Source organism: Scheffersomyces amazonensis (assembly GCF_036850825.1).
Source record: "Scheffersomyces amazonensis strain UFMG-HMD-26.3 chromosome Unknown RJT21scaffold_2, whole genome shotgun sequence".
Classification (NCBI taxonomy): Eukaryota; Fungi; Ascomycota; class Pichiomycetes; order Serinales; family Debaryomycetaceae; genus Scheffersomyces; species Scheffersomyces amazonensis.
In genome coordinates this window covers 2,491,157-2,503,897 of record NW_027042742.1, presented here as the reverse complement: position 1 = coordinate 2,503,897, position 12,741 = coordinate 2,491,157, and the positions used below count along the sequence as shown (strand labels likewise).

The 12,741-nt window shown below is 29.6% G+C and overlaps 8 protein-coding genes across 8 annotated transcripts; 4 read left to right on the top strand and 4 right to left on the bottom strand. All coding sequences in view use genetic code 12, as the record gives it.

Moving 5' to 3' along the window:
• Nucleotides 1-17: 17 nt before the first annotated feature.
• Nucleotides 18-554, top strand: ASG7 (Asg7p; the record flags this gene model as incomplete). The annotated part of the gene is made up of 1 exon (XM_064880147.1): nt 18-554. The coding sequence occupies one exon, from the start codon at nt 18-20 to the stop codon at nt 552-554; it is 537 nt and encodes a 178-aa protein (XP_064740070.1).
• A 171-nt stretch (nt 555-725) lies between these two features.
• GCV1 (glycine decarboxylase subunit T) lies at nt 726-1,996 on the top strand. Its single transcript, XM_064883947.1, has one exon. The coding sequence runs from the start codon at nt 809-811 to the stop codon at nt 1,988-1,990; it is 1,182 nt and encodes a 393-aa protein (XP_064740069.1). The 5' UTR covers nt 726-808; the 3' UTR covers nt 1,991-1,996.
• A 355-nt stretch (nt 1,997-2,351) lies between these two features.
• Nucleotides 2,352-3,522, top strand: RJT21DRAFT_26298 (uncharacterized protein). The gene has a single exon (XM_064883946.1). The coding sequence runs from the start codon at nt 2,542-2,544 to the stop codon at nt 3,283-3,285; it is 744 nt and encodes a 247-aa protein (XP_064740068.1). The 5' UTR covers nt 2,352-2,541; the 3' UTR covers nt 3,286-3,522.
• A 1-nt stretch (nt 3,523) lies between these two features.
• On the bottom strand, nt 3,524-5,050 carry RJT21DRAFT_26297 (NADP-dependent alcohol dehydrogenase). Its single transcript, XM_064883945.1, has one exon. It carries the CDS (start codon nt 4,738-4,740, stop codon nt 3,634-3,636), a length of 1,107 nt encoding a protein of 368 aa, XP_064740067.1. The 5' UTR covers nt 4,741-5,050; the 3' UTR covers nt 3,524-3,633.
• Nucleotides 5,051-5,642: 592 nt separating this feature from the next.
• On the bottom strand, nt 5,643-7,949 carry RJT21DRAFT_26295 (signal recognition particle subunit). The gene has a single exon (XM_064883944.1). It carries the CDS (start codon nt 7,761-7,763, stop codon nt 5,754-5,756), a length of 2,010 nt encoding a protein of 669 aa, XP_064740066.1. The 5' UTR covers nt 7,764-7,949; the 3' UTR covers nt 5,643-5,753.
• Nucleotides 7,950-7,976: 27 nt separating this feature from the next.
• On the bottom strand, nt 7,977-9,102 carry RJT21DRAFT_119463 (uncharacterized protein). The gene has a single exon (XM_064881410.1). The coding sequence runs from the start codon at nt 9,060-9,062 to the stop codon at nt 8,067-8,069; it is 996 nt and encodes a 331-aa protein (XP_064740065.1). The 5' UTR covers nt 9,063-9,102; the 3' UTR covers nt 7,977-8,066.
• A 64-nt stretch (nt 9,103-9,166) lies between these two features.
• RJT21DRAFT_119462 (uncharacterized protein) lies at nt 9,167-10,403 on the bottom strand. The gene has a single exon (XM_064881409.1). It carries the CDS (start codon nt 10,182-10,184, stop codon nt 9,354-9,356), a length of 831 nt encoding a protein of 276 aa, XP_064740064.1. The 5' UTR covers nt 10,185-10,403; the 3' UTR covers nt 9,167-9,353.
• Nucleotides 10,404-11,542: 1,139 nt separating this feature from the next.
• PRP45 (mRNA splicing protein) lies at nt 11,543-12,708 on the top strand. Its single transcript, XM_064882839.1, has one exon. The coding sequence runs from the start codon at nt 11,646-11,648 to the stop codon at nt 12,699-12,701; it is 1,056 nt and encodes a 351-aa protein (XP_064740063.1). The 5' UTR covers nt 11,543-11,645; the 3' UTR covers nt 12,702-12,708.
• Nucleotides 12,709-12,741: the final 33 nt, after the last annotated feature.

The following is a 12,741-nucleotide window of genomic DNA, read 5'->3' as shown; positions in this document are numbered from 1 at the left end:
ATTATAAAAGACAGCCAATGGTGGGACATGCAAGAAATTTAACTTTAATTGAATCAACTAATCAAGCCATGTCTCTTATCAAATTAAGCTCAAGTGTACGCCAATTAGAGTCTGATGTGGAATATGATTCAGATACAGATTCTTATATGGAAACTGAATGCAAATGTGCATCCTGTGAATATATTTCACATAATAATACAAGAGCTATTAGATTATTGAAATGGGGGTTAATATGTCCTTTGATTTGGTTATGGGCACTTTACATTATGTTATTGGGCTTATATTTTAAAGATCATCTGGTAATATCATCAAATCTGTATATTCAAGTTTTCAAGTTAAGAATCTTCCAGATAGAGTCAGAAAGAGATGAATCTGAAGGATTTGAATCTCATACAAAGGAACTAGAATACCATACAAGGTTAAGAGGTAAATTCATTACATTAATTGGATATACTTTAGTTGCTATTGCTATCTATTCTATTATCATAGTATTACTAGTATTTGCAATCATACTTTTACCTTACCATAATAAGTATTCAGAAGTAATTCAATAGTTAAACAGTAGACTGTTACGAAAGAGTTACTATTTAGCGAAAGAAGTCAATTCTCCTGGTTTTGTCTTCACCTCCAGAAAAACGAGTCAAACAGCAACTCCAGAAAATGTTCGGTGCGGAGTCAAATCTGATCTTTTGTATGGCATTTGGCATCTGATTAAATAAATATAACTTAATTTTCCAAATTTTTCAATTGTAGTGGTTATAATTTCTCTATTCTTCTTCTACTATTACCATAAGCTTGTTCCTTAATCATGTTTAGAAATACTATTTCCAAGAGATACTACTCTTCAGCTGAAAAATTACTTAAAACTCCATTAACTGAAGCTCATATTGAGTTAGGTGGTAAAATGGTTCCATATGCTGGATTTGAAATGCCAGTTTTATATAAAGATCAATCTCATATAGATAGTCATAATTGGGTTAGATCTAAAGTTGGTTTATTTGATGTTAGTCATATGTTACAACATACTATAGTTGGTAAAGATTCGGCTAACTTATTACAAAAGATAACTCCAATTGATTTATCTACCTTGCAACCATTCCAATTCTCTTTATCTGTATTATTAAATGAACAAGGTGGTGTTATTGATGATTGTATAATCACTAAACATGATGATCAACATTATTATGTTGTAACCAATGCTGGTTGTAGAGAAAAGGATATTAAATTCATTAAAGAAGAAGCAAGTCAATTTAGTGATATTTTACATCAAACTTTTGAAAGTACTTTATTAGCTATTCAAGGTCCAAAATCACAAGAAATTTTACAAAAATTCACCAATGAAGATTTATCTAAGATTTATTTTGGTAATGCTAGATTTGTTCAATTAAATAATGGTCAATTAATTCATTTAGCCAGATCTGGTTATACTGGTGAAGATGGATTTGAATTATCTATTCCATCATCAACTCCAGAAGATATTAAAAAATCTGTTGATTTCTTTAAGACTTTAATTCATGAATATCCCGATGTTGTTAAACCAATTGGTTTAGCTGCTAGAGATTCATTAAGATTAGAAGCAGGTATGTGTTTATATGGTCATGAATTAAATGAAGAAATTACTCCTATTGAAGCTTCATTAGCTTGGTTAATTCCAAAATCTAGAAGAGAAATTGGTGGATTCAATGGTTCATCTAAGATTTTAGGACAATTAAAGGATAAATCTAGTGTAACAACTAGAAGAATTGGTGTTACATCTAAGGGTCCATCACCAAGAGATAATAATAAAATCTTTAATGAAGATGGTACAATTGAAATTGGATATATTACTTCAGGATCTCCATCTCCAACTTTAGGTGGAAATGTTGCTCAAGCATTTATTGATAAGAAATATAAAATTGGATCTAATATTAAGATTGAAATTCGTGGTAAAAAGAGAGATGGTGTTATTGCTAAATTACCTTTTGTTCCAAGTAACCTTTACAAGCCATAAAATTATTTAATTACTATTTATTAATATACAATTTCCAATTTCCATTTATGTTCCTTACAAAGGATAATTTCGCAATAATGAATTTACGCGACCATTCGCGAGATGTTAATAACGAGCTATCAATAATGAGAAATGGCGACTTATGAGTGTCACACCGTATAAATATCCACATAATTTGCTAAGCGATGAGAAAAGTCGTCTAATATCATTAATGCACAGTACCGTGAAAATGTCCTAATTCGTAATGTAGACAAAGGCTTATATACCGGTAGCTCAACCCCCATAACGCGTTTGCGCTCTCCTGTTTACTCTAACCGGCCGCAAAATTACAACACTCACAAACCCGAATAAAGTATGGAGAAAATAAACAAAGCTCCTTTCAAATTTTTCTGTTTCCGGATGCCTGCAAAAATCGTGATTGTGTCAGTAGGGCATCTTATAAGAAGTAGTATCTTTTTATGTATATATATATATAAATAGGTATATTCTTGGAAGAAATATTTGGGGTCCAACAGTAAAATAGTATCATTACCATTATCGTAGTATCTGTAATGTCTTCCTCAAACACTTCATCTCCAACCAAGAGATCGGTATTATCTCCTAGACCATCTAATATCTTATTATCTCCTAGCAAGAGATCTCCATTCAAACATCAATATATAGGAAATTATAATAAGTTATCTCCTTTGAAGGGAGTCGTATCAACACCATCATCTTCTGGTTCACCTATTATAAAACGTCCGAAATTAAACTTTACCATTTTTGAAGATAAACCAGATACAACAAAACAACAACAAAACAAGGATGAAGAATTTGATATTAGCAATAAGTTAAACCATAATGATCAAGAAAATATTTTACAACCTTCTAAACAAATTAAATCTAGATCTACACCAAAGAATATCAATTCAAACTATAGAAAACCATTATCTAATTTGAATATTAATGAATTCCCTGGTTATATAAGGTACGCAAATGATGGTAATAGAGATACACAATTAACAGATTTATACCAACCTATTAATTTTGATAACGAGTTTAAGTCTTTGCATAAATTTCAATCCATTCCTAGCTTTTTAACTCCTCTGAGGAGACAAGCATACAAATACTTGTACTTTTCCAAGAGTAAAATCTTTGAAGAACAAGTACCTGAAGAAGAAGTTGATGATGAAGTAGATGTGGATGATGTAGAAGCTCATCTCCTTACAAAACGTAAAAGATCATTCTCGGTTGGAAGTAATGATTCAAAGTTAGGCTTAATCAGAAAGAATAATTTTACCATAATGTCAAATTAATGAAATTAAATTTGATTTAGCCTCTTTTTTTATACATAGTTTAGCTTTGCATTACATATGAAACACTTTGCTACGTTGCTCTAATGATACCCCGTTTCTATGTTTACTGACTTTAATAAAACGAATGAATGACTACAATATAGTTTTGTATAAACCTTACCCAAAAATTTTCGCACCCAAACTAACCTTAGTGGTTATAACGTTTATAGTGGTTATAAAGAATGGGGGGTAGTTACTTATAAATACATGTAACTTTGGCAGATTTTTTTTATTTAATATAATATGAGCTATATTCATTTCAAGTCTATACACAATAAGGAAACTATTTTAAACTAAATTCAAAGTAATTTAAGCAAAGGCTTTATCGAAATCAGTAAAGACAAATCTGTATCTAACATCACCTTTGTCACATCTAGTTAAAGCTTCATTACAACCAGCTTCACTGATTGGGATTTCTTCAACTAATGGTTTAATACCCTTTTCAGCAGAAATTTTCAACATTTCAAGAGCTTCCTTCTTAGAACCTAATAAAGAAGATCCAAAAGCTGAACCGTGATGTAAGAATGAGAATGGAGAGATTTCAAAAGTATCTTTAACTGGTGGTAAACCAACAGAAACAAACTTTTGTTGAACTTTCAAAGTACTTAAGTAATCAGATAAGTTAATACCATCAATACCAGAAGCACAGTTTAAGATGAAATCAAAAGTATCAGCATATTTTGAAGTCCAATCTTTATCTTCACCAGTAGCAATGAATTCATGGGCACCTAATTTAAGAGCTTGTTCCTTCTTTGAAGAAGATCTAGAGAAGGCAACAACTTTAGCACCTAAGGCATTGGCATATTGTAAAGCCAAGTGACCTAAACCACCAATACCAATAATACCAACAGTTTTACCTTCAGCATTATAACCAATATTTCTAACTAATGGAGAGAAAACAGTTAAACCAGCACACATTAATGGAGCAGCATCACTTGAACTTAAAGCTTCTGGAATTGGGAAAACAAATTGTTCATGAGCAATGGAGTGAGAAGAGTAACCACCTTGAGTTTTGTAACCATCAGCTTTTGGATCAACACCATTATAAGTACCAACACCTTGAGTACAATATTGTTCATTATCACTCTTACATCTTGAACAATCAGAACAAGATGAAGAGTAAGCACCAATTCCGACTCTGTCACCAATCTTATATTCAGTGACTTCTTCACCAACAGCAATGACATGACCAATAATTTCATGACCAACAACTTGATCATTTCTACCGAATTCACCCCAAGAAGATTTTAAAGTTAAAATATCAGAACCACATAAACCACAACAGATGTTCTTAATAACAACATCCTTTGGATTGATTTTCTTTCTTTGGTATTCAACTAACTTTGGTTTGTTCCAGTTTTCTGGAACATCAACTCCGAATCCTTTAAAAGTTTCTGGAACAGCTTCAACAGTCATTATTTATAATAAAAGTAAATATAATTTGGTTAACGAATTGGAAAAATAATTAAGATTTTATACAAAAATTAACTATAGATATAAAACTATATTAAAGTTCAGGGATCCCCTGCCTAATTTATACAAATGGTCAAATTATGAATCGGCCATCGTTGCTGCTTCCTCTGAAAAATCGTTCCGAGATATTAATCAAACACATTTACACAAAACGACCAACGTTTTTTTTCTCTGTCATTGTAACTGGTGCTTAAAAGCTTAGAAAGCTTAGAAATACCGGTAAATGTAAATTAAATGCCCCCCATTGTTAGTGGGGGATCTAAGTAAAAAGAATTTTATACTGTAATTATACTTTACCCCCCTCTATTTTTTGAGTTAGGTAGGGCATTAAACTTTATACACACAAGCCTTTTAGTAAGCAAAGCATCGAAAGAAGTTCTTTCCTGAAAAGGATTATATATTCTCCGCCTTTCGAATTATTATTTAATAGAATCTTTGCGAAATTCTTTGACGATAAGGCTGATTAGTTATGCTCATTACTCATTAATGACTAGCAACCAATTCTATCCCTTCTTAGTGACATTCCTGTGTATTGTCGTGTTCTATCTTTGTCACAAGAAATAAATGTCAATCAATATGTTGGGATACCTTTTGTGCGTATTATTTCCTATTCCGGCAGTACATCCCGCCCCGCCTCATCAACCTTTCCGATCCATAGATAAGACAAGTACTGTACCTGATTGGGCTTTATATATATATAATATCGGTCCTTATATATATTGCAGACATTTATAGCTTACAGAATCAGAACTTTTAGCAGCCATTATCTTTTTAAGGTATGAAAATACTATAAATTTTACAACCTGACGAAAGTCTCGGTAAACTTTTAATTTTACCGTCACTGTTACCGTCGTTACTGGGGTTACAGATAATTTAACAATACAACAGAGTAAAAGAAAATCGTTAAATATTTAATGATTACAAAGTATTATGTATTAATTAATAATGTTACTGGTCTATTTCTTACCTTTCTTTTTCTTCTTATTCTTTCCGCTTGAAGATCCACTATTTCCACTACTCTTGGCTGGAGCATTAGATGTTGAAGCAGAAGTAGGTGCTGGTGTAGATGCAGCACTACTGGTTGGACTTTCAATGGCTCCTTGATGACTACCCTTTTTCTTTTCCTTTTTACTTGGTTTATAATATGATCTTAATTTCATAGGTAACCATCTTTCATCATCAAGAGCTAAATCACTACCTTCAGGCTTAAGAATCTTGTTAGGACCAAATTTAGCCTTTTTAGTTTTCTTTGGTTTAACTACTTTACCTATCTTCTTAGTAACACCTTTATTACTTCCAACAGATGGTAATAAATCTTCAATATTACTAACAGCTAATAAATCATCAATTGGTTGAACATTAGAAGTTAATTCTTCAATTGATAATAATGAATCAACACTATTTGAAAGAATTGATGACACTAATTTATCATTTTCATAAATATCATTCAAATGTTTGAATAATTTTAATGATTCTTCTTGTAAAGTTGGATGACTTAATGATTTAAATGCAATTACCTTAATGAAATTAAAATAATTCAAATCTTGACGAATTATATTGGCATCAGTAGCAAATAAAGAGTCAATTAATTCATTTAAATAATCACCCAATTTCTTGGTATATCTAAAATTTTCTAGAATTTGAATATAAGCTCCGTGAATTGCTGGAGTTAATTTCTCATTGCTTCTTGTTGAAATTTCATTGGATGTATATTCTTCTAACAATGGCAAAGATTGATCAAAATTATTAGATTTTTCATTGATAAATACTAATAATAATAATCCAAGTTTCAATTCAGGTTTTGATTTGTCTTCGATTGATTTAATAAATTTAAATAATTTTCTACCTATGGTTTTCAATTTAGTTGAATCTGATAAATCTTTGTACGATATTTCCAAATCAAGTAATATTTTATAAACTAATGGTAAATAATCACCAGGGAAATCTTGAATGTATTGAGTTATGAAATTGGTAGTTAAACGAGATTTACTTAATGTTCCACTTAAGTATCTTAATAAAAGATCATTTTTGTAAAGGACTTGGTATTGAAATTTAGTTAATTTAGCATTTAACTGTTGTAAATTTTTTTGATAATTAATTTCACTATCAATAACATTTGCATTAATTTGTTCATTATCTAATGCATATAAATTATTCTTAATAATTAATTTTATCATGGAATCATTAATCGTACTATCAACATTATTATATTCATGTAAAATAGTTAAACTTTTGGCTTCATCTCCTTGTAATTGATAAATATATGCAATGGTTAATTTTATTGGTAATAATTCAATTAATAAGTCAGAATTTGACCATTGAGCATTTTGAGTTAAACATAATTCTTGAGCTCTTTCAAGATATTCTAAAGATACAGATAAATTAGAATTAGCTAATTCAATTAATGCTTCATTAAAATATAAATCATAATTATCTTCTCTTGAAAATTCAGATGTTAATCTTAATTGTTGATTAAAATTTAATTGGGAGATAACGGCTCGTTCATTAATTATTAAATCAGATTTATTATCATATTTATTATTTTCAATTAATTCATGATATAATTTCAATGCTTTATTATAATCACCTACTTTATAATAATTTTGAGCTAATATATGATTTAATCCAAGTCTTACACCTTCATTATCAATATTTTTATTTTGAATATTATATAATTCATTTAAAGCATTAGACTTTCCTAATTTATAATAAACATATGCCACCTCTAAAATAGCATCACTAATCAATTCATGATCAGTAATCTTTTTAATAATTTCAAATGCTTTATAATATTTATCTAAATTAATAAGTGCTACTAAACATGTCTTAAATGATCTAGCATCATTAAAGTTCTTAACTCGGGATAAATATTCATAAGATACTGAATAAATATTCTCATGATCAGATGGTTCCGAACTTGACGAAACATTTAACTTCTTAAATGCTTCAGCTATGGAATTACTCATCTTGTCGTATATGCTGGGGGTGATGTTACAGGGACTAATCTAATGCCAGTATAGCCACTACTATTTTCCTTCAAAGATTGTTCGTAGTGATTTAGTCGTGTGGTGCTTGAAAAATTTTTTTGTGTTGTCCATTCTTTTGAAAAAATGTACTGTTAGTGCGCACTTCTATATGTATAGTAAGTATACATATAGAAGTACATATACTAATATTAATTATATCAAGGGATTATCCCATTTTATGTATTTACAGGTATAAATAATTTTATATAATGCTTCTATGTATAACCAGTAGTAGTCTGTAATTTACTCATCTAAGGATAATACACTCCTTTGTGATGGTAAATCATTATCTTGAAATTCCTTTTTGGCCTTTTCAATTAATTCTTGTTCTTGACTCTTTGTTAATGGTTTAACATTTTTATTTGGTGGAACAAATTTAAATTTACCAAATCCAAATTCTCTATCAGTCATTTTACTTAACACGTATAATTGAGATCTAACATAAACCAATAAAGCTTCAATATGTCTAATATCAACATTTGGATTACCATTAAATAAATTTCTCCATAAAGCAGATGCTAAAGTAATATCATCACTTGCTAAACCTTCATCATAACTTAATACAGATCCTAATAATTGAGTATGATATTCTTTTAAATATCCTTCAATGATTCTATTAGAACTAATATTTAATTCTTGAGCCATTCTTAATTCCATATCTTTAAAAAGTCTATCAACTAATTTTTGTTGATAATTCTTACCATATTTAAAAGGTAAAGCTCTCATCCTTACTGATAACATCCAATAATGTAAAACACTTATTTGAAATTGTTGACTAAATGATTGAGGTAAATGTAAAGTCTCATAGAAAAACTTGGCAGTATCACTAAGTGGTTCATCTGGATAATATAATCCTTGTCTCTTACATTCACCAAAATAAATGGATCCAGCAACAGGACCAGCTCTTGATTTATCCATATCAATTTGGAAAAGTTTAATAAATTGTTGACCTATGGCTTGTTTCCAAGCGGACATTTCATAATCTGGATTTTCAATCAGATGGTCGGATAAAAATGGACTCTTCAGAGTAGGTAAACGAGGTTTAGTCTTTAAATTTTGTTCTATAATTGGTAAACTAGAATCTTCAGCTAATTGACTTGGAGATTCAATTTCTTCAGGCTTTTTATATTTCTCGAGTATGCTATTTTTAGTTTCAAATGTCACTACTTTAGAAGTAACAAGCCTTCTGCTAAGTCGCGGGATACCCCTTGACACTTGACGAGTACTAATATTTAACATTCTTGAATAGTAAAGCAGTTATAATTAAATGAGATGCTCGTGCCATAGCTCATTGATATTTGGTGCTCATTTTTTTCACCGGTGTATGAACTCAAAATCTAACGGTGTTAACACATCCATACCGCAATATTTAAGTGAAGAATCAAATTATTTAATCAAAGCTTACAGTTGTAATTATGGTAAAGTGCTACATTTTAATAGTGTAGAATGACATGAAAATGTTTAAATATTAAATAAATTATAAACTATAAACTATAAACTATAAATTATATATTATGAATTTAAAAAAAATTATAACTTACCTTGAGTAAGATATGTGTTTTGGTCTTTTGTCCAATCATGACTTCTTGGACCCCTAATCATTACATTCATTATAGCATAATGTTCACCTTCAATTGCATCTTTACTATTATTATCTCCTAATACAATATCTTCATAAACATTAAACCCAAATCTTTGATAAATTGGTATATTATCAGGTGATGAACTTTCCAAATATGCAATATTATTATCAGTAGCATCAATATGATTTTTGAACATATATTCAAACATTTTTCTAGCATTACCTTTACCTCTTGCCTTTATAGTTGAACCTAAATAAACCAAAGTCCAAACTCCTTTATGCCTAAATCTGGAATCATTATTAAGTATTCTTTCACATGAATCATGTAATAATGGTAACATTCCGTAAAATACCTTTTCACGACCTTCTTCACCAAACATATTCCAAACTTTATCATAACCTGATTGCATTAAAGTACCAAAAGAATCTAGACCTCTTTCTACTGATGTTGGAGTTGACCAAATAGCTACAGTTTCAAATCCATCTTCTGATTCATTTATACCTAAACATAATCCTTTAGAAATATGTTGATGAAGATATGCTTCATATAATGCTAATTCACACTTATCTTTTTCTTCTTGATTAGGAAGGTGACAAACTAATAATTTAGCTAATGAATCATTCTTAAATGATTCAAGTAAAGTTATAGCTGCTTTACGAGTATCATTATGATTTAAAACTCGAAGGCTATTTGATGTAACTGTAGTAACTATTCTTGTTTCTGATATAGTTGCATTTGAATTATGAGATTTGGTTATCAGTATAGTTTGAGCAGACATCTTAATCTTAGAATATAATCTTTTTATAGTAAATTTAGTTTGATTTATTTTTAGTATTCAAAGGGATTTGATTGGGATCTTAGATATCTATTTTAAGAACTAGCTAGAGTCGAAGAATATGATAATGAAATTTAATGGTAATTCTTTGTAAAGATTAAATAAATATTAATCAATAAATTATAACGTATATTTGTGCTTATATATGAAATTGTTCTATATAAATATTTAAATATTTGGATATGCCTGTAGGACATCCTTCTCCTTTATAACCTTTATTTCTAAACAGGTAGTTACTGGAATGAGTGCAAATTCAGCGGTTAATCAATTAGAAACGCATCAGATATTCCCAATTAGGAATCGGTGATACTAGTGTAGTAAAAGCGGAAGTTTGTCTTTCCGTATTGGGCTGAGAAGGCGCAACTTCTCCACTTTTTTTTCTATTGTCTATTACGTATTATTCTGATGCGTAAACCTTCGATGATTATTATAAAAGGCATTGGTTTGTGTTTGATTCGGTTAATTAAATAGATATAAGTATACGTGCAAGGGGTGTAAATTGAATTTATTGCTATAGCTTCCTTGGATTAGGATTAAAGGAAGGAATTCATTAAGAAGCGGTAAAGAAATATAAATTAGTAGTAAAATAATTTATCAAAATGAGCATTGAGATGTAAGATCACAAGTAAAAATCTGTTTAATATCCCTCATCGTGAGGAGATTTGGAGTAACTTAGCGGGATTGAAGTTTTGAGTTATCGATATTGGAGCTCTGAAACATGAACTTCGGACTTTAAGTGCTTGATTACTCTTTGATACTGCAGTGATGTTTATGAGAATGTACAATGTGACTACTGATACCAATTAGGTTAAAATAAAATAATTGAGACCTAACCTTTGCATCTATTGTTTAAGTAAAGAGTTATGAGTTAAGAGTTTTGTATTTGATTTTTATTTACGTTGTAGATCATTTGGAAATGATTTTGAATGGTTTTCCCAGCAATACTTAAATAAACACTAGTTTGATTAACACTCTTTGCTATATTAATTAACCATGAAACAATAAATATTAATATTCTTTTCTGTTATGAAATATGAACCTAGTAGCGACTCTTACTTGTGTTTAGTTCATATCAATACATGTGGTGCTTATCGAGTTCCTCAATAATTGCATGAACACCATGAAAAAGAATGAACATTTTAAAGTAAACCATAACAATAAAGACATGATATAAATTCCTTTGACTAATTAGAAGTCAAGAATAATCGATTTTAGTTAATCTAAAAGGAAGTTTTACAAGTAGCTTAATTGTTCTTAACTATTGCAGCCATTATCTTTCAGAATTTTGATTTGTGTACACGACTCACTATATAAGACACACAAAATTGAGCCATCACCAATAGTGATTTAACTATGGTAAATGTATTAGACCCATAGAATAAGAGCTAATGTATCAGTATTAAAATGTTTAGTTCACTCTTACCACTACCTAAGCATTCCGAATATGCGACCGAATCAAGTAAAATAAAGGTGGCTGTACCGAAAGCAGATAAATTATCTCAAAAAGTACTTAGTATACCGATGCAAGTTAGTTCAGAGAAGACTTCAATTATTAAATCCGATAATGAAGTAAATAATGGGACAATTTCGAAATTAATTGTTAATAAAGATGGATCAGTCAATTATAGTCAAACCATTGCTATTTCCAACAATAAAGATAATAGAAGTGTTCAAACATCATATGAAGATACGATTCCATTAAAGAAACGATATCCCAATTTAAAGCATCACTTTCCTCGATTTAATCTACGAGATTGTCCTGATAATTCATTACAAACTTGTGTAGATGATACTCGTAATGTGATTAATAAAATTTTGAATGCTAAATTAGGTATATCAGCCGAAACTAATTCAAGTGCAAGTTCAAGTGCAAATTCAAATTCAGATGTTAATATTATTAAATATACTTCTAATTCACTTATTCAAGATGAAGAAGAATCAAGAGGAAGAGAAAGAATTATTCAAGTACGACAATATGTAGAAGATCCCATGTTACCACCTAAATTTAAACTTCGAAAGAATAGACATAAGACTCCCTCACCTCCACCACCAATTTTAAAGAATGTTAATGAATTAGAATCAAAATTAACTAAAGAAGATCGTGAGAAATGGAAAATCCCTGCAGCCATATCAAATTGGAAGAATAATCAAGGATTTACTATTTCTTTAGATAAACGAATTTTAGCAGCTAATGGAGGATCTGTACCAGGAGAATCTCAATTAGAAACTAATTTAAATATTGAGAAATTTGGTAATTTATCAACGGCATTAGAAGATGCTGATAGAAAAGCAAGAGAAGAAATAAGAGTTAAAAATGAAGCAGCTAAATTACAAGCCATTAAAGATAAACAAGAAAAGGAACTTCAATTAAAACGATTGGCTGATTTATCACGAAATCAAAGGAAACGTCATTATGATACTTATGAGGGAGATATAAAACGTCGACCATTAAATAGATAAACAGATAAAAATTAATATATTAATATTTAATATTATTATT